Source organism: Cornus florida, unplaced genomic scaffold (genome assembly GCF_030987335.1).
Source record: "Cornus florida cultivar Cherokee Brave unplaced genomic scaffold, ASM3098733v1 CherokeeBrave_3.0.0_Hap2_Chr10, whole genome shotgun sequence".
NCBI lineage: Eukaryota > Viridiplantae > Streptophyta > Magnoliopsida > Cornales > Cornaceae > Cornus > Cornus florida.
Window position 1 is genome coordinate 36,283,680 of NW_026775580.1, and position 27,633 is coordinate 36,311,312.

The 27,633-nt window shown below is 40.4% G+C and overlaps 2 protein-coding genes across 2 annotated transcripts; one reads left to right on the forward strand and one right to left on the reverse strand.

Moving 5' to 3' along the window:
• Positions 1–16,162: 16,162 nt before the first annotated feature.
• LOC132277487 (uncharacterized) lies at positions 16,163–16,735 on the reverse strand. The gene has a single exon (XM_059779341.1). It carries the CDS (start codon positions 16,733–16,735, stop codon positions 16,163–16,165), a length of 573 nt encoding a protein of 190 aa, XP_059635324.1.
• A 5,318-nt stretch (positions 16,736–22,053) lies between these two features.
• Positions 22,054–27,431, forward strand: LOC132276326 (protein DETOXIFICATION 33). The gene is made up of 9 exons (XM_059777700.1): positions 22,054–22,508; positions 23,610–23,805; positions 25,044–25,389; positions 25,495–25,581; positions 26,045–26,101; positions 26,274–26,512; positions 26,683–26,801; positions 26,996–27,082; positions 27,179–27,431. The coding sequence occupies exons 1-9, from the start codon at positions 22,215–22,217 to the stop codon at positions 27,236–27,238; spliced, it is 1,485 nt and encodes a 494-aa protein (XP_059633683.1). The 5' UTR covers positions 22,054–22,214; the 3' UTR covers positions 27,239–27,431.
• The last annotated feature ends 202 nt before the right edge of the window (positions 27,432–27,633 follow it).

Below are 27,633 nucleotides of genomic sequence, written 5' to 3' on the forward strand. Positions count from 1 at the left end.
AGAGCTCCTAATATCCGAGAACCTAAGTGACATATCACTACTCGGCGCCACCATGAGTCAGCTCTGGATTCCTTCCTTCAGCAGGAGGAAGGATCCGCCCAGGGTTGTCGTTGTTCCTGCGGCTGCCTCTTCCTCCCCAGCCTCAGCTTCCTCGTCTGCCACTATATCCAACTCTACTCCGAACGTGACTCCTGTCCGTTCGACCACCTCTAATCTGACCGCCAACCCAAACACCGAGCAACAAGCTTGCAACTCATCTGCCCCCTCCGCCTCCATTCAGAACAAAGAATGAGGGAAGAGGCCTCAGAGTGAGGGCAGTCTCGACGACGTCCCTCTTTTAAGGAGGATGGGGACCAATGAACCAAACGCGCCTGTTCCTCCTCTAGGCAGAAATCTTGTTCCCAGAGCTCCCGCTCCCCGAGCGCCTATTCCATCTGGGACTGGCATTGCCTCCCCATCTTCATCCGGGACGGCCCCATTGATCCCTCTGCTTACCCGAGAAGATGGGTCAGTCGTTCTACCGAGCAACACCATGTTCAAGGATGGCCCCACCGCTATGGCTTATTAAAGCCATATGTGCTCCCCCAAGGACGTGGAAGTGGCCAAATCCTTGAGTCAGAAGGAGGTGTTCAGCCGCTTCCCCATATCTGCCATGGAGGTAACTTTTTACTTTTCTTACTTTGTGTTACTCCTCTGGATAATCGTTCTGCCTTGCCCAATTAACGTTTCTAAATTGCTTTGCAGACCTTATTTAGCATGATGGCTATGCAGAAGCAAGTGGAGGCTGGCAATGCAAAGGCACACAAGTTTACCAACAACCTTGACGTATCTATTAAAGAGAACAACATCTTGGGCACCAAAAATGCTGAGCTTATGGTGCAATTGAACGAGGTTGAGAAAGAAAGAGACAACCTGAAAAAGGAGGCAGACTCCCTTCAGGATGAAAAGAATGCCCTTCAACTAGAGAAAAACGTCTGGCACACTGAGCGTGAAGCGCTCAATGCCGAGCGGGATAACCTTCAGCGCCTACTTCATAATAAACAATCAGAGCGCCTGGCCTTTGAGAAGAGAGCTCTGGACGAGCGCAATGCCTTGCTTAATGTCATTAGCACGGTTAACGGAGGGATGATGGCTCTGCATGCCCGCTTCTCCAGCATTGGATCCCTCAGGTATGCTGAGGGATACTGTGAGGGTTTCAATGACCGTCTTCCTACTGAAGGGCAGATAATTTCTGGCTCTAGCCCCGATGACGTTGACAAGGAGCTTCAGATTGACCCTCCGGAAGTTTATGTAGACCCAGAATCCACTCCAGCCGAGCACATCTTTGACGAGTGCCAAGAGATTTCCTCTTCTGGGGTTATTCCTACCCCTCATTCTCTACTTTTAGATGCTCCTCCATTATCCATCGTGGTTCCATCTGCAACCGCTGCCGAAGGTGGAACCCTGCAGAATGAAACAGTGATCCAACTAGACTCCCCCCCTCACAGTGATGCTGCAGCCACTGATGGAGAAAGGAACGCCAGCAACCCTGAGGGGACTGCTAAAGCTGAGCGGGTTGATGAGGCTGAGCAGGTTAATGAGGAGATGAGCAGAGCTTGATTGTACTTATATTTTTTATATCATTGTCCTTGTAATCCTCAAAACTTTTTATGAAAATGATGATTTCTATTACTCATGATTTCAAAATTTGCATCGTTTGTCAATAACTGTTTGTATGAATGAATTGCCACTTATTTTGCATCCTTTGTCTATTACTATTTGGCAAGTATTTGGCGTTCGGCTCATAGTGCCAGCTTGCCACTTAAAGTGTCTAAGTGCCTGGCGCTTGGCTAGAATGCCACTTGCCACTTGGCTTCTTACTTTTTGGCAAGTATTTGGCGTTCGGCTCGTAGTGTCAACTGTTACTTACTTTACATGAGTGCCTGGCGCTCGGCTAGAATGCCACTTACCATTTGGTTTCTTGCTTTCTTACAAGTATTTGGCGTTCGGCTCGTAGTGTCAGCTACCACTTACTTTGCATAAGTGTCTGGCGCTCGGCTAGAATGCCACTTGCCACTTGGCTTCTTGCTTTTTGGCAAGTATTTGGCATTCGGCTCGTAGTGCCAGCTGCCACTTACTTTGTATAAGTGCCTGGCGCTCGGCTAAAATGCCACTTACCACTTGGCTTCTTGCTTTTTGCAAGTATTTAGCGTTCGGCTCGTAGTGCCAGCTGCCGCTTACTTTGCATAAGTGCCTGGTGCTCGGCTAGAATGCCACTTGGCTTCTTGCTTTTTTGCAAGTATTTAGCGTTCAGCTCGTAGTGCCAGCTGCCACTTACTTCGCATAAGTGCCTAGCGCTCGGCTAGAATGCCACTTGTCACTTGGCTTCTTACTTTTTTGCAAGTATTTGGCGTTCGACTCGTAGTGCCAGCTGCCTCTTACTTTGCATAAGTGCCTGGCGCTCTGCTAAAATGCCATTTGCCACTTGGTTTCTTACTTTTTGGCAAGTATTTGGCATTCGGTTCGTAGTGCCAGCTGCCATTTATTTTGCATGAATGCCTTTGTTCATGAAGGCAATACTTCTACCAATTTCTCGAGGTTTTGTCAATTTGCAATTATACACTCGAAAGTAAATATTGCTCAAACAAAAATTTAGTTTTTGTTGATAATACCTTTTCAAAGATGTGGCATTCCAAGGCTTGTTTACCAACCTTCCAGCCATAGTTTCCAACACATATGCCCCATTTCCTATAACTTCCGTAATTATATACGGTCCTTCCCAAGGTGACATCATTTTCTTGACAATTCTAACTTTTCTTTTCAGAACTAGATCACGAAGTGCAAAATCCCTATGCCTCACCTTCTTGTTATGGCTATTCATAAGTGTTTGCTAATATGACGCAAGCCTTACTGCCGCGGCATTCCTCTTTTCCTTAAGCAAATTGAGGTTGAACCTCAGCATATGATCATTCTGCTCCTGATTCCATGCTAGGCTTCGAACAGTGGGAACTTACTGCTCCACCTGTATTACCGCCTCAGTACCATATGCCATGGCGAACGGGCTTTCCTCGGTCCGTCGCCTCAGTGTCATTCTGTATGCCTACAAAACGTTCGGGAGTTCATCCAACCATTTCCCTTTCTCATCTTCAAGCTTCTTCTTTATGCAAGCGAAGATCATTCTGTTTGTGATCTCGGCCTGACCATTCGCCTGTGCATGGCTGACCGCTGCTAACTTCTGATTGATTCCATATTCTTCTAGCAACTCTCTCACCTGCTTGCTATTGAGGTTAGTCTTATTATCCATGACGATCGACCTTGGTACACTAAACCGACAAATGATATTACTCCAAATGAAATGTCTCACGTGAGTCTAAGTGACACTAGGATACGGTTCTCCCTCTACCCATTTGGTAAAGTAATCTGTTGCAAGTAGAACGTACTTATTTTGTGACCTGGAGGTAGGTAACGGGCCAACCACATCCATCCCCCATTACGCGAAAGGCCATGGTTTGGCCATTACGTGCAAGTCTTCTGGTGGTTGGTGAATCAGGGGTTCGTACCTTTGGCACTTATCGCATCTTCTCGAAAATTCATCTGCATCCCGTGACATGTTCAGCCAAAAGTACCCTTGTGTCATTGCCTTGTGTACTAGGGACCTCCCCCCTGAATGATTGCCACAAACACCTTCATGAATGGTCCGCAATATTTGCTGAGCTTCTGCAGGGGTTACACACTTTAGATAAGGTCCTAAATAAGACCTCCTGTACAACTGATCATATACCATGGCATATTTCGCAGCATTCGATCTGATCCTCCTTGCCTCATCCCTCCGCTCAGGCAAAACACCATCTCGAATATACGCCATAATTGGATCCATCCAGCTTGGCTCATATGGTATGACGTTCACCTGCCATGGGACTGAGCTTGACGATTCCTCTGAGATTAATGGCTGGCACAGCACACCAACTGGAATCACCCTTGCCAATGTCTCACCCGAGCTCGATGCACTGTAGGCCAAGCGGTCGGCATCTTCATTGTGCTCCTACAGCACTTGAATGAACTTGATCTGATCAAAATTACTGGCCTTGTACATAACGGCTGAACGTATGCTTCCATAGTCTCATCTTTTGTGCCATACTCCCCAGTCACTTGTCGAATGATCAGCTGCGAGTCATTGAAGGCGACTAAGTTTTTAACTTTTAGTTCCTTGTCCAACCTTAAACTAGCCAATAACGCTTCATACTCTGCTTCATTGTTGGTTGCCCTAAACTCAAGCTTGATTGCTTGGCTCAGCGCAGTGCCCTCTGGTGTTTACAGTTTGACCCCGATTCCTGCCCCTATTTGATTTGAGGAGCCATCAACGAAGAGCTTCCGTGAGGATTCTTCCAAACATTCATCTGGCACTTCCACATCACACTCCAGTAAGAAATCAGCCACCGCTTACCCTTTGATGGCTGTTCGGGGTTCATACGTGATATCAAAAGAGCTTAACTCTATCGCCCACTTTGTCATTCGTTTGAACAGATCGGGCTTATGCAGGATCATCCTTATGGGAAAAGTGGTCAGAACGACTATGGGATGGGATTCGAAGTAGTGCCGGAGCTTCCTTTTTGCATTCACCAAGGATAAGATCACTCGTTCGGCCTTTGAATATCTTCTCTCTGATTTGGCCAATGTTTTACTTACATAAAAAACTGGGAACTGCTTACCCTCAGCACACCGGATCAGAACACCGCTGGTTGCAACGCTAAAAACTCCGAGGTATAAGAAAAGCTTTTCACTAGGTTCTGGGGCATTCAAGACTGATGGGTTCTGTAACACCCCCAACATTTTCCACGCATAAGTTGATCAGGCTTATACACGAAAAACGAGGATATCAAAAACAATTGGCAATATACAAGCATGGAATACAAAATGATGATAATAAAAGAATTTAGACAGGAAATGAACCCTAAATAATACAACATCCATTCATCCTTTATTTAATACCGTACTTCATTACAACTTGGAAATCCTATGTCAAGGATCCCTAAATATAACCCTGAGAGTTCAACGTCAAAAGTAAATAAAAACTGAAACTGAAGTATTACATAAAACTTCTACCCTGCACTGGATCGTAAGAGTAGATGAGTTCGGATGATGGTCCCACACTGCTAACCTCAGCCTTGAAACGGATACTGACCGTATCCTGAAATAACAACAATGGTGGGTCAACCCCACGAGCAAGTCCTCTCTACTATGACCCAAATCAGAGAATCAAATAAATTAATCATTATGAATCGGATGAGTACTATATCTGTATACATCCTACGGGAACTATCCGATGTATAACATGACCTCAACCAGAATAGACGGTGATCACTTAGACTCACACTAGGTGGTCAAGTGTCGCCTTTCCCTACCCGGGAAATCAGCTATTATACATGGTGCACGGTACTGACAACACAGACTATAACGAACTACACAGTGATAACACCTCGCAAAGTACTCATGAATATACTGAGCATATCAATTAGGCAACACATGCCAACAATATTAATAAATATACCGAGAATGTCAATTAGGCAACACATGCCAATAATATTAAACCACATACCCCGACAGCCACACATCTGTCTATCGCAACGAATGCATAAGGTATAAATGAGTCTAAACTTATTAGCCAGCTCATATGGTTCTATATGGCAACACATCCATATAATATAAATGCGACATAATTAAACAGTCCATTTATTTCCTGAAATGCACACAACATAATGATCATGGTTTATATATCAATTAACGGTATAAACATCCCATAAGATATCATGGATAATTTATCTGACTACAACCATGGCCTTACTTAATTTATCAGTAATGGTTGATACCATTTAATAAGATAATAACACTATTTATATTTAACAATGTCGTTAAATAAATCACATTAGTATCTGTACTGTGAACGAGCCAATAAATGCTTAGAAAAGATTAATCGGCCATAAGAATAAGTAACGGGTATTAAAATAATAATTTCGTGGCCCGTTAAACCCGTAAATACCAACTCAGTACCTAAAAATCCAAGTTTAAGATTCTGGAATTTACAAAACAGGCCCTAGGGGTATTCTGGTAATTTCCAGCAGCTGTAGGGACCCCACACGCGCCCTCACGCGCCTCCCAGAGCCTCCCCACGCGCAGCCCAACCTTCCCCACTCTCCCACGCGCCTCCACGCGCGTCTGGCATCAGCCACGCGCCCGCACGCGCTCCCACGCGCGTCTGGAGCGTTCCACGCGCGCGCACACGCTGCCACGCGCGCACTAAGGGTACCTTGCTGACGCGGCGTGTGCTGGTTGGTCGGTTGCATCATCCTACTATGGGTGCGCTACACTGAATCAGCTCACCCTCTCATCACTCAATCCTGTGCTTATGGATCCGGGTGTACCGCGGTAACATGGACCGCGATGCACCGGATCAATCAGGCTCTACTAATGGCCAGGATGCGCGCGCGCACTAACCTACCATGCGCCGCATCACACCAGATCACTCCGGTCACCTTCTTCACTGCCGGTGGCCGGAATCCTTGCCGGAGGCTCGCCGGAAATTGCAGAAAAGCCCCGGAAAATTCCTAAAAATTCTAAAAAAAATCCCAAAGGCCATAATAATTATTTTTAGCTATATTTTGATTACATAGGCCATAAAATAATTGTTGACCACCTTTGATAATTAAAATTCCTTTCTTTAATAAATAAAAAATTTTAATTTAATAATTTCCTAGCATGATCTCTAAGCTCTATAATTATTTAAATAATCTAAACAATTAATTTATGGATTCAAAGGGGAAAAGTAGATAATAACTTGCCTTTTTGGATTTAAAATAAATCCGCCGGTTGCGCGTAGTCGGGTAAAATCGCCTACACCGGTCCAAGCTTCTTTCTCTTTCTCTTTTCCTTTCACTCTTATAAAATAGCTCACTAGAATGTTTAAGCTTTCTAACTTAAGTAAGTTGCCTTTAGAGTAAGTTGGCTACTAATATATATATACAAACTTATATAATATATATAATACAAATATCTAATTTATATTAACTTCTCACCCATTTCTCATATCCCTACCTATAACATTTAAGCCAAGCAAACCAAGTCAAGCAAGATGTCCTAAGGTAAATCCTATCTTAAGATTTAATTTTTCATCATTACATTGATTTAATACTAATATTATTATTACTAATGTTATTATTAATAAAACTTTTATTATTATTATTATTATATTATTATTATTAAACTAATATAATTATTATTATTGTTATTACAAAATAATACATTATAACATCATAATACTTTATAACACAAATATAATACTTTAATTAACTAATATTGCTTAATTAAACATAATCAACAAATAAAATTAATTATAATAATACATGCACAATTAGATGAATAAATTTACTATTTTAACATACATAATTAATTTACATGCACCATTAAATGAACTTAATATAATAATGTAGTATGCACAAATAAATAAAATTAATTAACCTAACACAAAATTAATTTAAATACATTCTTTAAAATTACGGGGTATTACATTCTCCCCCCCTAATAAAGGAATTTCGTCCCCGAAATTCACTACATACCTGTATTAAAAAGTTCTGGATACTTGGCACGGATAATATCTTCCCGTTCTCAAGTAGACTCTGTAGCACTATGATGACTCCACTGTACACGTACTAATGGAATAGTCTTCGTGCGCAGTATCTGATTCCTACGATCGAGAATACAGTAAGGTTGTTCCAAATAGGTTGCATCAGGTTGCAACTCAATCTCACCCACATCAATGTGTTGATATCGATCTTCTTCCCGTAGAAATTTTCGCAGCATAGATACATGAAAAACATTATGTACTCTATGAAGATTATCTGGTAGAGCCAGACGATAAGCTACTGCCCCAATCCGATCTGTAATCATAAAAGGACCCACAAACCGAGGCGATAACTTACCCTTTAACCCAAACCGCATTACTCCCTTCATAGGAGAAACCTTAAGCAAAACCTGATCACCAACCTTAAACTCCAAAGCACGAGTTCGACGGTCAGCATAACTTTTCTGTCTGCTTTGAGCTGTACGCATCCGATCCCTAATGATAGCGATCTTTTCTGACGTGTCCTTAATAAATTCAGGACCCAGAAAGCTGTTCTTACCAACTCCAAGCCAACAGACAGGAGACCTACATGGTCTGCCATACAAAGCCTCAAATGGTGCCATACCAATAGTTTTCTGATAACTATTGTTATAAGCAAACTCTGAAAGCGGCAAATATTCCTCCCAATTGCCCTTAAAATCAAGAACACATGCCCGCAACATGTCTTCTAAAATCTGATTAACTCGCTCAGTCTGTCCATCTGTTTGAGGATGATAAGCAGTGCTAAGATATAGTTCTGTACCCAAAGCCTGCTGAAAGCTCCTCCAAAATCCTGATACAAACTTCGGATCTCTATCTGATACGATGGACAATGGTACACCATGAAGTTTCACCATTTCTGCAATATACAGCTTAGCATACTGTTCTGACGTAAAGTTTGACCGAACAGGCAGAAAGTGAGCGGACTTGGTCAATCTATCAACAATGACCCAAATAGAGTTGTGATTATGCTGTGAAGTAGGTAATCCCTCTATAAAATCCATGGAAATACTCTCCCATTTCCACTCTGGTATGGGAAGTGGCTGTAACGATCCTGGCGGTCTCTGATGATCAATCTTAATCATCTGACAGGTGCTACATTTAGAGACAAAGATAGCTATATCTCTTTTCATGCCGGCCCACCAAAACTGGCGTTTCATGTCCTGATACATCTTGTCTCCCCCTGGATGTACAGAGAATTGAGAAGTGTGTGTCTCTCTCATCACAACATTTCTCAAATTGTCAGCTGAAGGTACAATTAAACGTCCCTTGTACCTCAATCCTCTATCAGTCCCTATAGAATAAAAAGGAACATCTCCGGAGGCTAACTCCGAAACCCGATCAATACACTGTTGATCTGAGAGTTGCGCTTGAATGACCTGATGAATGATAGAAGGAGTTACTACCACACATGCCATAAAAGCATCTGCTAACTCATCAACAGTCTTCAAAGCATCCCACTCTGTTGCAAACAAAGCTGAAAGGCTGACATAGGGTCGGCGGCTGAGTGCGTCTGCTACAACATTCGCTTTCCCTGGATGATACTGTATAGAGAAGTGATAGTCTTTCACGAACTCCAACCATCTGCGCTGTCTCATATTCAGTTCCCTCTGTGTGAACAAATACTGTAGACTTTTATGATCGCTAAACAATCGAAAAGTCTCCCCCAAAAGATAATGTCTCCAAATACGCAAGGCAAAAACCACTGCTGCGAGCTCTAGATCGTGAGTAGGGTAATTAAGCTCATGAGGCTTAAGCTTCCTAGACCCATAAGAAACTGGTCGCTCTTCTTGCATCAACACACAACCCAAACCCTTCAGAGAAGCGTCGGTAAATACTAAATACTCGATTCCACTCTGAGGTGTGGCTAAGACAGGTGCAGAAGTTAACTTGCTCTACAATTCAGCAAAAGCAGTCTGACAAGAATCATCCCATACAAATGGTACATTCTTCTTAGTCAGATGAGTAAGTGGACCCGCAATTTTGGAAAATCCCTGGATGAACCTGCGATAATACCCCGCCAATCCCAGAAAACTGCGAATCTCTGTCGGTGAGGTAGGCTGTCCCCACTCCATAACGGCCGCAACCTTGGCTGGATCTACTGCTAACCCTTCTTCTGACACTACATGACCTAGAAATTTGACCTCTTTCTGCCAAAATTCACACTTCTCAAACTTCGCAAACAAATGATGTTCTCGAAGTGTCTGCAATACTGTGCGTAAATGTCTGGCATGGTCCTTCTCCGACTTAGAGTAAACCAGAATATCATCAATGAAAACAATGACAAACTGATCTAAGTATTCTCTGAATACTCTATTCATCAAGTCCATAAAGACAGCTGGAGCGTTCGTTAAACCGAAAGGCATAACACGAAACTCATAAGATCCGTACCTTGTGAGGAATGTTGTCTTTGGAACATCTTGTTCTCTGACTCGTAGCTGATGATAACCAGACCTCAAATCGATCTTTGAGAAGTAAGTAGCTCCCTTCAACTGATCAAACAGGTCATCAATTCTGGGCAACGGGTACTTGTTGCGAACAGTGACCTTGTTCAGTTCTCTGTAATCAATACAAAGACGAAGAGATCCATCCTTCTTCTTGACAAACAGTACTGGTGCTCCCCATGGTGAAGTACTCCTGCGAATAAATCCCTGGCTGAGCAACTGTTGAATTTGATCTTTCAACTCTCGCATCTCCACTGGTGCCATTCTGTACGGCACCTTAGCAATAGGCGTAGTGCCTGGAGCTAAATCAATAACGAAGTCTATCTCTCGACTCGGTGGCAAGCCTGGAATTTCCTGGAATACATCCTGGAATTCCTGTACTACCGGGATGCTGTCAAGAGATACCGCAGTCGCTTCCTGTGAGTCCTCCTCAAGAACGAATAAATAAGTGCTAGGCCCTCTATCAGGTTGTGGTACAACAAGAAGATACATCTCCTGTCCTGGTATAGAAAATACAATAGACTTTTCGTAACAGTTAACCTGAGCATGGTACTGAGATAACCAGTCCATCCCAAGTATAACATCATACGAATGCATATCTAATACTAACAAATTTGCAAGAAATCGAAGCCGGCCCATATCTATAAGGATATCACCGCTATACTCTCGTAAAATTGCGCCAACTCCCAATGGTGTATAAATATTAAGAGGTTGGTCACATAACTGAGTCGTCATACCAGATAAGATAACAAAAGATCTAGACACAAAAGAATGTGATGCACCAGTGTCAAACAGTATACGAGCAGTTCTACCATGTATAGAAAACATACCCTCAATAGCCTGAGGAGCCTGCGCATTATGTGGCATGAAGTTATAAACTCTGCCATGATGCAACTGCTGTGGAGGTTGTCCCGGAGGAAATGGTGGTGCTGGAAGTGCCGGAAAATTCTGAACTTGCCCACGTGGCATCGGTGGGGCCGGTAGAGGTAACGGCTGATTAGGTCTCGGCTGCCCATACTGTCCCTGCTTAGCTTTGGGACACATCTTGGCCGGATGCCCAATCTCTCTACAGTGATAACAACGTCCCGTAAAAGGACCTGCCTGCCTTCTCTGTTGATTTCCCGGCCATTTTTCCTGTCCGGTCTGAGGTATCCCACCTTGTCTACCCTGATTAGGGACTCCATCCCTCTGCACATCTGGGTTTCCTTTGTTTTTCTTCCAAGGTTGATGTCCTTGAAATCTGCCCCGATCATTGGACTTGGCACCACTGCTGCTTCCTTTCTCCACTGTCTGGTAGTCTCGGTTAGTCCGTTTATCTCCCTTGGACTTCCGGTAATCACTCCTCATCTGGCAGTGCTGTAAGGCGGCATTAACCACCTGGATATAAGTAGTATATGCAGGACTACCTATGATCACCACTTTAATCGGCCATATCAACCCTTTCACAAAGCGGTCTCGCTTCTTTTCTTCCGTATTGACCTCCTCTGGTGCAAATAATGACAAATTTATGAACTTCTGTTCATACTCAGCCACAGTCATATCTTCCTGTTGCAGATCCAGAAATTCGGTCTTCATCGCTGATCTTACTGACATAGGAAAATACTTGCCGTCAAAGCGAGTCTGAAATTCAGCATAAGTCAATCTGGTCCTCTCTTCGACAGTAGTAATAGACTCCCACCACTGCAATGCATTGCCTATCAGCATAAACGTAGCCAGCATCTGTTTCTGCACTTCGGTACAGATTACCATCCGAAGATGACGCTCGTTCTCCTGTTTCCACTGATATGCTAACAAGACATCTGTGGACCCTGCAAATGTTGGTGGATTTCCCCGGATGAACGAGTGACGAACTTTGTCCCATGACATTGGCTGTGCCACTGGTTCAGGAACAGGTACTATCGGAGGAGGTTGCTGGTTTCGTAGAGCAGATGCTACTCCTGCTGCTACAGCTCGTGCAATGATATCAGCAACTTGAGGAGAAAATTCCTGATTCTCATTTTGAGTTGGGGAAATACTGCGATGACGGTTCGCATTCCTTGTCCCACGCCGAGACATCCTTCTTTTAAATTCAGAAAAATCTAACGTCAGTACATTATAATGGACCGACTAAAAGAATACAAAGAACCCTAATACTTAGGCTCTAATTATCAGAATACACAACGCGGAAGTATAGTAATCACAGATCCCTAAGACACTCGAACCTGGAATGCTCTGATACCAACTGTAACACCCCCAACATTTTCCACGCATAAGTTGATCAGGCTTATACACGAAAAACGAGGATATCAAAAACAATTGGCAATATACAAGCATGGAATACAAAATGATGATAATAAAAGAATTTAGACAGGAAATGAACCCTAAATAATACAACATCCATTCATCCTTTATTTAATACCGTACTTCATTACAACTTGGAAATCCTATGTCAAGGATCCCTAAATATAACCCTGAGAGTTCAACGTCAAAAGTAAATAAAAACTGAAACTGAAGTATTACATAAAACTTCTACCCTGCACTGGATCGTAAGAGTAGATGAGTTCGGATGATGGTCCCACACTGCTAACCTCAGCCTTGAAACGGATACTGACCGTATCCTGAAATAACAACAATGGTGGGTCAACCCCACGAGCAAGTCCTCTCGACTATGACCCAAATCAGAGAATCAAATAAATTAATCATTATGAATCGGATGAGTACTATATCTGTATACATCCTACGGGAACTATCCGATGTATAACATGACCTCAACCAGAATAGACGGTGATCACTTGGACTCACACTAGGTGGTCAAGTGTCGCCTTTCCCTACCCGGGAAATCAGCTATTATACATGGTGCACGGTACTGACAACACAGACTATAACGAACTACACAGTGATAACACCTCGCAAAGTACTCATGAATATACTGAGCATATCAATTAGGCAACACATGCCAACAATATTAATAAATATACCGAGAATGTCAATTAGGCAACACATGCCAATAATATTAAACCACATACCCCGACAGCCACACATCTGTCTATCGCAACGAATGCATAAGGTATAAATGAGTCTAAACTTATTAGCCAGCTCATATGGTTCTATATGGCAACACATCCATATAATATAAATGCGACATAATTAAACAGTCCATTTATTTCCTAAAATGCACACAGCATAATGATCATGGTTTATATATCAATTAACGGTATAAACATCCCATAAGATATCATGGATAATTTATCTGACTACAACCATGGCCTTACTTAATTTATCAGTAATGGTTGATACCATTTAATAAGATAATAACACTATTTATATTTAACAATGTCGTTAAATAAATCACATTAGTATCTGTACTGTGAACGAGCCAATAAATGCTTAGAAAAGATTAATCGGCCATAAGAATAAGTAACGGGTATTAAAATAATAATTACGTGGCCCGTTAAACCCGTAAATACCAACTCAGTACCTAAAAATCCAAGTTTAAGATTCTGGAATTTACAAAACAGGCCCTAGGGGTATTCTGGTAATTTCCAGCAGCTGTAGGGACCCCACACGCGCCCTCACGCGCCTCCCAGAGCCTCCCCACGCGCAGCCCAACCTTCCCCACTCTCCCACGCGCCTCCACGCGCGTCTGGCATCAGCCACGCGCCCGCACGCGCTCCCACGCGCGTCTGGAGCGTTCCACGCGCGCGCACGCGCTGCCACGCGCGCACTAAGGGTACCTTGCTGACGCGGCGTGTGCTGGTTGGTCGGTTGCATCATCCTACTATGGGTGCGCTACACTGAATCAGCTCACCCTCTCATCACTCAATCCTGTGCTTATGGATCCGGGTGTACCGCGGTAACATGGACCGCGATGCACCGGATCAATCAGGCTCTACTAATGGCCAGGATGCGCGCGCGCACTAACCTACCATGCGCCGCATCACACCGGATCACTCCGGTCACCTTCTTCACTGCCGGTGGCCGGAATCCTTGCCGGAGGCTCGCCGGAAATTGCAGAAAAGCCCCGGAAAATTCCTAAAAATTCTAAAAAAAATCCCAAAGGCCATAATAATTATTTTTAGCTATATTTTGATTACATAGGCCATAAAATAATTGTTGACCACCTTTGATAATTAAAATTCCTTTCTTTAATAAATAAAAAATTTTAATTTAATAATTTCCTAGCATGATCTCTAAGCTCTATAATTATTTAAATAATCTAAACAATTAATTTATGGATTCAAAGGGGAAAAGTAGATAATAACTTGCCTTTTTGGATTTAAAATAAATCCGCCGGTTGCGCGTAGTCGGGTAAAATCGCCTACACCGGTCCAAGCTTCTTTCTCTTTCTCTTTTCCTTTCACTCTTATAAAATAGCTCACTAGAATGTTTAAGCTTTCTAACTTAAGTAAGTTGCCTTTAGAGTAAGTTGGCTACTAATATATATATACAAACTTATATAATATATATAATACAAATATCTAATTTATATTAACTTCTCACCCATTTCTCATATCCCTACCTATAACATTTAAGCCAAGCAAGCCAAGTCAAGCAAGATGTCCTAAGGTAAATCCTATCCTAAGATTTAATTTTTCATCATTACATTGATTTAATACTAATATTATTATTACTAATGTTATTATTAATAAAACTTTTATTATTATTATTATTTTATTATTATTATTAAACTAATATAATTATTATTATTGTTATTACAAAATAATACATTATAACATCATAATACTTTATAACACAAATATAATACTTTAATTAACTAATATTGCTTAATTAAATATACTCAACAAATAAAATTAATTATAATAATACATGCACAATTAGATGAATAAATTTACTATTTTAACATACACAATTAATTTACATGCACCATTAAATGAACTTAATATAATAATGTAGTATGCACAAATAAATAAAATTAATTAACCTAACACAAAATTAATTTAAATACATTCTTTAAAATTACGGGGTATTACAGGTTCCACATATATTCTTTCAGATTGGTCAGTGTCTGCCTCTTTTCATCCCCCCAGGACTGCTTTCTGTGACCTCTGATTGTATCAAAGAATGGTTTACACCAATCAGATAACTTGGAAATAAATCAACTCAATGTTGCTATGCGTCCGGTAAGAGCCTGGACTTACTTAATAGTACATGGTTCTGCATTTTTAAGCAGAGCTTCCACTTGGGTTGGGCTGACCTCAATCCATCTGTTGTTGACCACGTGGCCAAGGAACTGCCCTGATCCCATGCCGAACAAGTACTTTGTTGGATTTAATCTCATTCCATACCTTCTTAATACATTGAACACTTCTTGCAAATGCTTCAAATGATGACCCTTCTGCTTGCTCTTTATCACCATATCGTCGATGTAAGCCTCCACTGTTTTGCTCATCTGATCCTTATAAATTTTGCTAACTAATCTTTGGTACATAGCTCCAGCATTTTTCAATCCAAACGACATGACCTTATAACAATAGATCCCTCGTTCGGTGATAAAAGAGGTATTTTCTTCATCATTCGGATCCATAGGAATTTGATTATAGCCTGAATAAGCATAAAAAAAAAGTTAACCGCTCATACCCTGTTGTAGCGTCCACCATTTGATCAATCTTCAGAAGTGGAAAGCTATCATTCGGGCAGGCCTTATTCAGATTAGTGAAGTCAATACAAACTCTCCATTTTTCGTTCTTCTTCTGCACTACAACCACATTTGACAACCAGCTTGGGTATTGTACTTCTCGAATGAACCCAGCTTCCAATAATCGGTTCACCTCCTCAGCAATGATCTAGTTGCGTTCCGGGGCGAACCTCCTCTGCTTCTGCCTCACAGGTTCGGATGAACATTAAGGGAATGACAAGAGACAGAAGGGTCGATCCCTGGCATGTCCGAATGGTTCCAAGCGAACACATCTGCATTTTGAGAAAGAAAATCAATTAACTGGCGTTTTTCCTCATTAGCGAGTCGCGATCCTACTTTTGTGGTTCGGTCTGGTCTCAAATGATCATTTTGAACTTCAACCAGAGGCTTTTTGGTCAGCACTGTGGGCTCCTCCTCCCTGCTAATGCCGAGGGGAGGTTCCTGTAATTGCTAATGTGGATCAGCAGATCGGATGGGAGCATTTCCCTTCCTTGCGGCTTTCAGAGTCACTGAGTAGCATTCCTTTGCTGCAACCTGATCCCCATGGATATCAATCACCTTGCTCCCGTCTGGGATTAGGCACCTCATCACTTGGTGTAGGGTTGAGGGGACTCCCTGTACCGTATGGATCCATCCTCTTCCCATCAACAAATTGTAGGAGGGATGGATTTCCACCACCACAAAACTTTCGACTAAGTCCCTCTCAGCTGCTCGGACCACTAATTCAACTGTGCCGATCGGTTCGACTCGTTTGCCATCAAACCCCAACAACGGATTTCTAGTAGACTTGAGCTCCTCTGGCTTAATTTCAAGCCGATCAAAAGTGACTATAGGCATGATATTCACACTGCTACCCGGATCGATGAGCACTTTTCGTACTAAGCATTCTGCCACTGTCAAACTGACAACCAAGGGATCCTCATGTGGAATCTGAACTGGCATCAGTTCTGTCTTATCGAACCTTATCTGCACGACAGAGCTCTGTTGGTGCAGGGTGTTGACACTGCCTACTCGCCTCTTCATTTGCACTTAGCGGAGGCGTGTACGGAGCAATTCCTCGGATTCTGCGGTCTGCTCGGGTCGGCCATGGATTGCGTTGATAATCCGTACTGGCTGACCGTTATGGTGGTTCGGTTTTTGGTTTCTCTTGACCTGCTCAGCTAGACAATTTTGCTCTTGCGCCAGCCCCTGAACATACCCTGTAAACTCGCCTCTGGCGATCAGCATTTCCACTTGCCTCCTCAGATTCCTGCATTCGTTAGTTTGATGACCAAAATCACTATGAAAAGCACAATGTTTAGATTGATCCCTCTGCTCGAGAGGTTGTCTGATTGGTAAGGGAGGACGAAACATATCTTTGTTTTCTTGGTAGAGCTTCACCAATGTAACATTGAGTGGGGTAATCAGTTCATCCTCTCTGGGCCTTTTCTCTGCCTTCCAGGAGGTCTGACGCTGCGGCGGGGGTTGTTTCTGCTGAATCTTGGCTTTGGACTTCTCCTCTGTAAAGATGATAGATGTCTTCCTAGCATTAGCTGCTTCTTCCTCTTCCAGGCGTACGAAACCATCTGCTCTCTCATTCAGCTCGTCCATTGTCTTCGGCGTGTTCACCACCAGGCTGGTATGGAATGATGTCCCTCGGGTCATAGCTAACTTGAATGCCTGAACTGCTGTGGAAGGATGGCACTCTATCACCATGCTCTTGGGTAAGTTAAACCTGGTAAGAAAAGCTTGGAGACGCTCATCATCATGCTGCTTCATGGTGAACAAGCTAGAGATATCTTTTGTCGGGGCGCTTATTCCTATAGTATTGGCTTATAAACCGATCACACAAGCTACGGAAGCTGTCCACTGAGCCCCTCGGCAGGTTCTTAAACCAGTTGAGCGCCGATCCAGCTAAGCTTGTAGGAAAACATTTGCACATCAAGGGATCATTCTCTGTGTTCAGTGCCATCTTCAACTGAATGTGATATACATGATCAATCGGATCGGTCGTTCCGTCGAACAGAATGAAGACAAGCATGGAGAACTTCCTCGGGCTTGGAGCATTCAAGATCTCGTCAGTAAACGGCGAATCAACCGTTCGTGCTGCCGAACGGAGGGCCTCATTCTCTCTTTCAAACCTTGTGACAATTCTTTGATTTGTAGATCTTTTTTCTGAACTGCTATAATCATATGTGGCCATTGAAGGCCGATAAGGTGGATCGAACGACCTTTCCTCAATGACCTCTTTCTGCCACGGCGAGTTAATCTTGTGATAATCAAATTCCATATCCTGTTCGCGGTTGTGCCTTTCCTGATGTGGATTGAAAGCTGTATTTTCGTCTCGCTTGATATGCGCACTATGAGGATCGAGATGTACAGATCCTTCTCGATCCTCAACTCGACGAGCGTTTGGCGGTAAATTCTCCAGCCTCACCTTCTCGCGGTGGAGATTGACTTGGTTATCTCTTTCTTGCTCACCTTGATGTACGTCATCAAGTCGCACGCCTCTTTCACCCATAGGAGGCGGTCGCGGCGCAACCGGAACCTCGACGTTCCACTCCAGCTTTCAACTCTGCATTTTCTTTTCTCAGTGCCTCGATCATGTTCATCAGTTCATCAAGCTTCATTCGCTGGTTATTCTCCACCAGATTCGAGCTCTCTTCTCCGACCATCATTCCGGATCGTAGCAAAGTCATCAACTGCAAATTTCTGATCAGATTTGAGTTTTGCCTATGCCGACGTTCCAGATCTGGATTCTAGCGCAATTAAATTCTGATCGTGATTAACCAGATCTGAATTGCTCCGGCGACGATCTTACCAAATTCAGCAATTTCAGCGACTCTCGACCACACAACTCTCCAAAACAAGCGCAAATCAGAACTGCGTAGATCGAACGCCAATTTCTCCGGTCACAATTTCACCGATCTTAATTTCGCCTTCAATGATCAGGCTTCGTATTCAAGCGCTATACTACTAGATCAAATCAATCTGAGTGAATCATCAATGAATTCTCATCGTTCCCACAGACGGCGCCATTGAAGATGCATGAATTTTCTCTTTCTAAATTGACATAATTTCATTACACTTCAAACATTTTGATCCCCCATTTCTCCTTTCTCTTTTCTATTTCTAGCCCATTTTCATTATTCTAGAGCATTCTTAACTAACTTCCGCCGCTGGGCCTATCCTCCAAGTTCAACGGTTATGGGCCTGAATCCTCTTTGAAGGCCTTTTACAACAATCCACTACACCCGGTCTGCTTTGTGGACGTTAAGTTTGGGCCCAGGTTAATTACCAGGCCCAAACTTCATTATGCGAGTTGGATCTGGTCCGAGCCGTCTTTGGCATCCTCACCCCACTAAGCATTACTTGAACTTTCACATTTTAATTATAACAAGTTTTAAACCTTGAAAAAAAAAAAAAAACCAAAATTTACTTGTTCAAACAATATTGATTTCCTTCTTTTCAGTTTGAGCACTGATTTTCGTTATATTTATCTGGAGTCATGGTCCCTTGCTACAATCAAATAAAGGGTTAGCCTTCTTATTTTAAGGCCCCACCATCACCTTAATAATTTGTGTGAGTTGCCCAATGTGAAATGAGGGTGTAAGTTTGTATTAAAAATAATTTAGATGAGTGAATACTTTTTATTTGCTCATTTATCTAATTTTTATTTATTTTAATTTTATCAAAATAAAGTGCAATTAAAGTAAATAAAGTTTTAGAGATTACACCAAATTTTTGTACGTAAAAACCCTAGTTGGAAGCAATCCGACTAACTAGGATGAAAATCACATACACTTTCGCATCCTTGAGCGAAACATCTACTATATTTGAAGTAATGTACAATCGACCTTGACTCAAGCTCACACCATATCGTTCTACCAAAAATCAATGGCTGACAATCTCTGACTTTGCAATTCCCCCATCCAACAACTCTCGACCTCAGACTTACTCTTGATCTCTATAGAAGAATCATTGGAAGATTAACCAACACTACGAATGTCTTGATCCATTCAAAGTATGATCTCTCCATCCTTTTTTTAAAATCAGAATTTGATAAAGATAAATAGAAATCTTGATTTTTTGAAAGTAATAGATTGAATCTTCAATAAGCTTGAAATCCTATCAAATTAAGAAAAACATCTTAAATCACTCGTGTGTATAGTATGTAAGTTCTCAAGAGAAAAATAAAATATTAGAAAAATTCTCACAAATTTGGCTGTCAAAATATGCTGAAAATTGTATACAAAAGCCATAAAAACATAAGTGAGAAAACATGTTTAAATAGATTTTTGAAGGCCTAATTGTACTCGGAAAATAAGTAAATTTTGTTCATGGTATGAATTGCAAAAATCTAGCCAAAAAGATAAAACCAAAACTGACTAGGATTCAATTTTCGTTTTTGGTCTGCAATAGCACAACCGGTCGCATGAAGCACGACTGGTTCTGCTTGACCAGCGAGTTTTGTTTAAAAGATGTTTTTGAAAATTTAATTGCGCAACTAGTTGCGTTGAGCGCAATCTGCACAAGCAGTAAGTAACGAATGAAAAATGAATTTGAGAATTATAGAGCGTGACGGGTTACACACACACACACCCACCTCCCTAATATATTTTTCTTATAGAATCGGAGTACACACACACACACACACACACACACACCTCCCTAATATATTTTTCTTATAGAATCAGAGTGCATCAATGTATAGACATGATCTATCTTCAATTTCGCATCCAATCTTCGACTCTTAAAAATCAAATTGAAAATCATAACTCGATCGAACTTATTTTGACATTAAAAAATTTCAATTATAAATTAATATCTCACAATTTGTAACCGTTACTCTTTCATTCGAAATAAATATCACGAAAAATTGGTACTCTTTCATTCGATATCACGAAAAAATTGGTGATGTTTAGGGATTCCATGCGTACTCTAACCTCACATAATTGCATACCACTAAAACCAATTGACCATACGAAAGAAGAAGAGGAAGAGAAGTATTGGATTGTGCAACCACAAATACCAGTGTATTTCTTGCTAGCAATAAGTAGACGTGACAACACCCAACTTGAATGCTTGATTGTACTATTCATAAATTATTAGTGACAACGACCTCTTTGAACTGATCTCAACAATCATCTGCAGGGCTAGATATGCTTTTTAATAATTCGTACTTAACGGTCAACTGGTCTTTTGTAAAATAGATATACAAGATAATTCAATTCTTATTATATATCTCACAACCCTAAGACCATTTCAACACCTAATTTGGTCGTTGTAAACTTGTAAATCCTTATTGTAACACATGCAACACAATCAAACACTAACATAAATTACTACTCTTAGGACCAGTTTGGTAATGCTGTTTTCATGTCTTTTAAAAACGAAAGCACTGATTCTTCCGTGCAAGTCATGAAAAACAGAGTCACTACAATATAACTTAAAATAAAAATACGTTCCTGCAGCGCCATATTGGTGCTTTCAAAAAATATAAACAAGTTAGCGGTTTTTTTAAAATAAAAAATAAAAATAAAAATCAATTCGGAAAGCAAAATCTGTTTACGAAACACGATTTTAACTGCCAATTTTCATTTTCATATTTTGAAAATGTCAGCATTACTAAACAGGACCCTATTGAATACTCTTTTTGTCTTTAAATAAGTGTCTTTCTTTTTCTTTTTTGTATGTCATTTTATTTATAAAAAAAAAAAAAAATCAATAAAAATTTGTAATTTTTCCATATAATATATCCTCAACCTTTGGGAGCTTTGTTTGATTGGTGATATATCTTTAATTGCTGAAAGGGAATATTGGAATTTCAAAAGAAGACAGTACTACTAAATGCATGTTTATATATATATATATATATATATATATATATATATTTATTTATTTAAAAAAAGGTCATTTACTTTGAGATTGACAAGGTTCTCTGTTATCACTTTTGCCATTTAATTTAGAATGGAGGATGTTCTCTTCTGTCAATTCTGATCTTATTTTTTTATTTAATAAAAATTCATAACCATTTATGGTCTTATAAAATAAAATAAAATAAAATAATCGAGAAAAAAAAACGTATCTATTTTTGCATCTAATCTAGAAAAGTGGTTCAGTTCCAGGCCTTGAAAGCTAGGTGAAAGTCAGCCACATCTGTAAGTAGAGCTAAAATGTGCGCATGCCACCATCACAGCTTGGTGTCACAACTTCTGTCACAGCACCAATCCCAACCGTAGATCAAAGAAATAAAACAGCTGTCACATCCTAATCCTACATCACCCTCACCATAAATATGATTTAACCCAAATAAACTTATCTCCACAATTTGGTCAGAAAGTCGTTCTTAACCACCTTTCAAAACACTAGCCACTTTTTGGTGTCCCTCTGGTCGTCTCTACCAACCTGGTCACCAAGAATCACAGATTGTCCATGACGGCCTAATCCCTACGGCCCAGTCACACATATCTCTCTGTGTGTGTGTGTATATATATATATATTATTTACACATACCAAATCTATGCATAGTGATAGTGTGAAAGAACAAGGAGGAGAAGCCATGGGAAGTGTTGAAACTCCGCTTCTGATACACAGCGCCAGTGAGGAAGAGGAGAAGAATGTTGGCTTCTTTAGACGGTTCGGCGGGGAGTCGAGGAAGCTGTGGAAGCTTGCTGGCCCTGCAATTTTCACCGCCATATGTCAGTACTCGCTCGGTGCACTCACTCAGACCTTTGCCGGCCTCGTCGGCGAGGTGGAGCTGGCCGCCGTCTCCGTCGAGAACTCCGTCATCGCCGGCCTTGCTTTTGGGGTCATGGTAAATTAGCTTAATTAGCATATTTATGTCCATTGTAATTTTCATGCATATATATATATATATATTGATAGGAATGTTCACCTGCTTGTATTTTTAACTGTCCAATCAAATCTAACGTGACCAAAAGAGCAGTGATCAATTCAGTACATGTTGATGTGAGCCATAAATGTACACGTATATATGTATAATTAATTTTTTGTAAAAGGTTAAAAAATTGGTGAATTTTTTTTTAGTTAGTGATCACACACTTGTCTTTTATAAAATTTGTATTTCTGACCTAAAGTAATAGGCTGATATCATTAGGCTACTGACCCGTTAGTGATTACAAGGTGATTAGTATGCCTAACAAATTAAATTTACTACTTTTAGGATATTTTTTTTAAGCACCTGCTATCTCTTGATATTAATTGAACGTACTAATTACGTGTTATACTGACTAATCCGACTGAGTCACACGGAACCAAACACAGGACCTTTCCTAGGCTGTGTGCCTACACGAAAATGGCACAGCTTAATCGCCAAAATTTTCGACTGGTAAATAAGCATTTCTCTGAACAGTATATGGATATGTGTGGTGCATTAATGATGATTTATTGAAGGGAGAGAAAAGTAATACTCCATAGATCTAATATTTGAGATCATTAGTACAAAAGTTATTTTTTATTTTTATTTTTTTTAATCAAAATTATAACCTGCTTTCTAAGTATGAATTTTTTACTAATCATTGCTCGTGTGTGTCTATATATATATATATATATATATATATATATATAAGTTGCTAGATAATGGAAAGCTATTTATTACTAATTTTTTCGAGTGTCCATGCCTTATGCTAGGTTGTCTTTTGGTTTTTTATGGTAACACAAAATTTAAAATTGTCAAAATGTTGTTAGTCACTATTTTCAAAGCAAATTATATTATTCCCTCCGATCCAAAATATGAATTACAATTCTGAAAATGTCTACCTATTTTGAAATGGAAGGAGTGTTTTAGGAGGGAGGCGTACGATAAAAAAATATAAAAATATAAAAAAAATAAAAAAATAAATAATGATGTGTGTTTGTTTAATGTTAATTTAATTAACGTGGTGATGATGTGCAGTTGGGAATGGGGAGTGCATTGGAGACGCTGTGTGGGCAAGCATTCGGTGCGGGGGAGATCAGAATGTTGGGTGTGTACATGCAGAGATCATGGGTCATCTTGTTGACCACTGCTTGTATTTTGGTTCCCGTCTATGTCTTCTCTCCTCCCATCCTCGAGGTCATTGGAGAGACCACTCAAATCTCCGAAGCTGCCGGTCAGTACCAAATTTCTCCTTCCTTATTAGATTAGGGCCATTAAATATACTGAAATAATGTTTAGGTCCACAAATATGACGGATTTGTTAGGTTGACGGCTTTAAAATTCGTTGCAGGCAAGTGGGATCACATCAACCCAACAAATCCATCAATTTTGTGAGCCTAAATATTATGCTTCTTAAATAATACAAGGTAGAACGTGACACTCCAAATATTTTGAAAGTAAGGGTGGAACCTCCGTAGACCTACCCTAATAATTTGAGTTCTACTCGAAAATTTATGAGCGTGACTAAATAATTGAGAAGATTATATTAGGAATGAAGTTTAAACTAAATGGAAACAAGCCTCTTGTGGGGTCCACCAACCTTGACCGTGATTGAAAAGGTTTTCCTTTCTTTTATATTATGGGTGCACCGTTGGAGGTGTTGGGGTGCCCTTGGGTACCCGTTAGGTGGCACTGGGATTAGAACTACTGAATTTAATTTATGTGAGTGTAATGATGAGTCTCAATGATATCATATAATAGGATGCATCATTCTTCTCACATAAATTGAAGTCAGTTGAGTAACTACTGAATTCGGGTTTGGAAGCCAAGTATTATATATGAATGTGGGCCATGATCTAGTCATTGAAATAAGGATGAATTCATATTGTTAGGTGCAGCGACTCATTTGAACTTCAACTCAATTTGTTATTGAGTTCTGTTTAAGTCATCGAGTCAACCTGCGTATTAATTTGTCCAATCCACACAAAATGTTGCTTGCACTATGCAAGAATTACGATGTTTGAGTCAGATTTTGGCAGCCTAAAAGGCCATCCAATCTTCTTCTAAATCTTGAATGTTGGTTAAAACATCAGTTATTGTTTGGTAAGAGCTCTTGTTTATGAACATCCTATTGGTGTGAATGGATCCAAAACTAGGACAAGGTCAATTACCTACTACAATTAAAACATATGTGAATACAAATGTGAATCTACATGAGTAGGAGTCACAAGGTCAATCACCTACTACAATTAAAACATTATTATTGTTCTGGGAAGTTAGAGACTAATCAGTATTGATCATCGAGATTTGAGAGTTCGAGTCTCATTAGTGTTATGTTGTGGGTAATGGGTGTGCGTTTGCTTCAACCGTCTACAAACAAAAAAATAATAATAATAAATAAATAAATAAAAAAATTTGAAATCTCTGATAAGCCCAACAAAAAAATTGGAACAATTTGAATTTTTGATGCAGGTCAATTTGCAATTTGGATGCTTCCACAATTGTTTGCGTATGCCATGAACTTTCCGATACAGAAATTCTTGCAAGCGCAGAGGAAAGTGATGGTGATGGCTTGGGTGTCAGCTGTGGTGCTGGTGTTGCATGCATTATTTAGCTGGCTGGTGATATTGAAGCTTGATTGGGGCTTGGTTGGGGCAGCAATTACTTTGAACACCTCATGGTGGCTCATAGTTATTGGGCAGTTGTTATACATTTTTATCACCAAATCAGATGGTGCTTGGAGTGGCTTCTCATGGTTAGCATTTGCTGACTTGTGGGGCTTTGTCAAGCTTTCTCTGGCTTCTGCAGTTATGTTATGGTAATTAAGTCCCCCCTTTCTCTATAAAAATGTACATATATATTTATATACAGTCATACCGTATCGTATATGATACTAACACTGTTTTGTGGTTTGGGATTGCAGCTTGGAATTCTGGTACCTCATGATACTGGTGGTGATTACAGGTCGTTTGGCGAACCCTCTGATTCCGGTTGATGCCATCTCGATTTGGTATAACCATTTTCCCTCTTTTTTTCATGTTTCAGTCTTTATAAGGATTCAAATAATTGTTGGTGTGGTTGCAGATATGATCTTTTGAAAGATAACCTTAGAAAATATTCAAAGGCATTTAAAGATTAGGCAAATAAAAATGTAGTCTTCTAAGAGGCATTATGTGATATGAGAATATGTAAATTGTGTTACACAGCAGTTTAAAATCTTTTGAAAAAAATGGGGGAAAAGTTTATTTCAATGCCTTTAAAATTCAAATCCTGTAAAATAATTGACTTCAATTTTCATGTGCAAAGGAACACATGAACAATACTAAGCAATGATGTGAAAAAAAAAAAAAAAAAAAAAAAAAAAAAATGGGGAATTGTTTCATTGTGTGAATTGTCTTAGGCTCTTAGCATCCTCTTGAGAATATATTGTCATAATGATATCTTAGCTTAGCCTCATTGCAACACTTTTGCAGCATGAACATTAATGGATGGGACGCGATGATCGCGCTAGGATTTAATGCTGCCATAAGGTGAAGTTTCTGCATTCTTCAATCTTCTGTTCTATTCTTTTCTGTGTGTTTCCTTTGGAAGCTGAGAAGGGAAAGGAAAAAAGAGCTCAACTCCTTCATTTCTCTCGTCTTCTGGGCAATCAAATGGATAATGTACGTATATATATGAACTCACCATGAATGTTCTTTACAGTGTGAGGGTGTCGAATGAACTTGGAGCTGGTCACGCTCGCACAGCAAAATTTTCAGTGCTGGTGGTTTCCATCACGTCCGTGTCCATAGGAGTTGTTTGTATGGCCATTGTGTTGGCAACAAGAGATTACTTCCCATACCTTTTCACCACCAGCGTGGACGTTGCTACTGAAACTACGAAACTTGCATTGTTGCTGGGAATTACGGTTCTTTTAAACAGCCTTCAACCGGTCTTATCTGGTAAGCACAAATCAAATCCGAATATGAATCTATTCGTAACTTTCCCTAGAAAATGATTTAACATGGAGGTGCAGTGTGCGCCTAGAAAATGGCATAGTCATCAGTACTTGAAGATATAACTTTCTTTGTGTTTTTTTGTCCCGCCCTTTTATTGGTTTTTGTTTCTTAAGGGGTTGCTGTTGGAGCTGGATGGCAGTCTCTTGTTGCATACATCAACATTGGGTGTTATTATATCATTGGATTGCCTGCCGGAATAATCTTGGGATTCACATTTGATTTTGGCGCCATGGTGAGTTACTAATTTACTAATGCTCTCTCTCTCTTCAAGATCTTGATGTGCCATAAAAAAAATTTCGAAACAGAATCACCAAAGATAGCTCTTGACATGGTCTAATCCGGTTACAAATTTAAAAAGATTGATTTCCATGCCTCGGATTTTTTTTCTTTTTCTTCATGGTACATATTTATTCATGTGATCTGCAGGGAATTTGGAGTGGGATGATTGGAGGAATTTGTTTGCAGACCATTATCCTAGTTGTGGTCACGAAATTCACAAACTGGAGAAAAGAAGTCAGTAATTTCTTCTCTTCGTAACCATTTCCTAGCCTTAAATCATGTCGTGCTCAATTGAAATCTCTAACAATTTTCGTGACTTGATTTTTGCAGGCTAATGAAGCTGAAAGCCGTGTTAAGAGATGGGGAGGAGGTGTCTCACACCCTGACTAAAGTTGGAGATTCGAAGGAAAGGGTGTATTTGGCAGAGACCATGAGAAAACGTCGGAAAGGGATGAATTGAACTCTCAGAACCCTGATTTTCTCCGAAATGTCTAACCAGGCCTCGTAATGGAGATGTAGCAAGTGATCCGGTTTCGGTTCTGTAAACTTGCTGGTGTCTCCTGTTGAGCTTATTAGGCTGTTGTTGGAAAAAAATAAACTCCAATGGGATGTAATATTGAGATTCTTGTACTACTTAGGAGGGGTTTGTCATTCAATTTTGTTGTGGTTTGGAATTGTTTTGATAATATTCAATGTCATCTCTATTCAACAGTTTTGCAAATGCTTGATTTGGTTTCTCAATCCTTGGCCACATAAATAATCCAAACACATCATTCATTATCAGT

Excerpts from the sequence above, each read along its gene's own strand:
- LOC132277487 (XM_059779341.1), bottom strand. The coding sequence starts at position 16,735 with ATGAAGAGGCGAGTAGGCAGTGTCAACACCCTGCACCAACAGAGCTCT.
- LOC132276326 (XM_059777700.1), top strand. The coding sequence starts at position 22,215 with ATGCATAGTGATAGTGTGAAAGAACAAGGAGGAGAAGCCATGGGAAGT. Across the intron at positions 22,509-23,609 it reads GCCTTGCTTTTGGGGTCATG|TTGGGAATGGGGAGTGCATT; the intron begins GTAAATTAGCTT and ends GATGATGTGCAG. Across the intron at positions 25,390-25,494 it reads GCTTCTGCAGTTATGTTATG|CTTGGAATTCTGGTACCTCA; the intron begins GTAATTAAGTCC and ends TTGGGATTGCAG.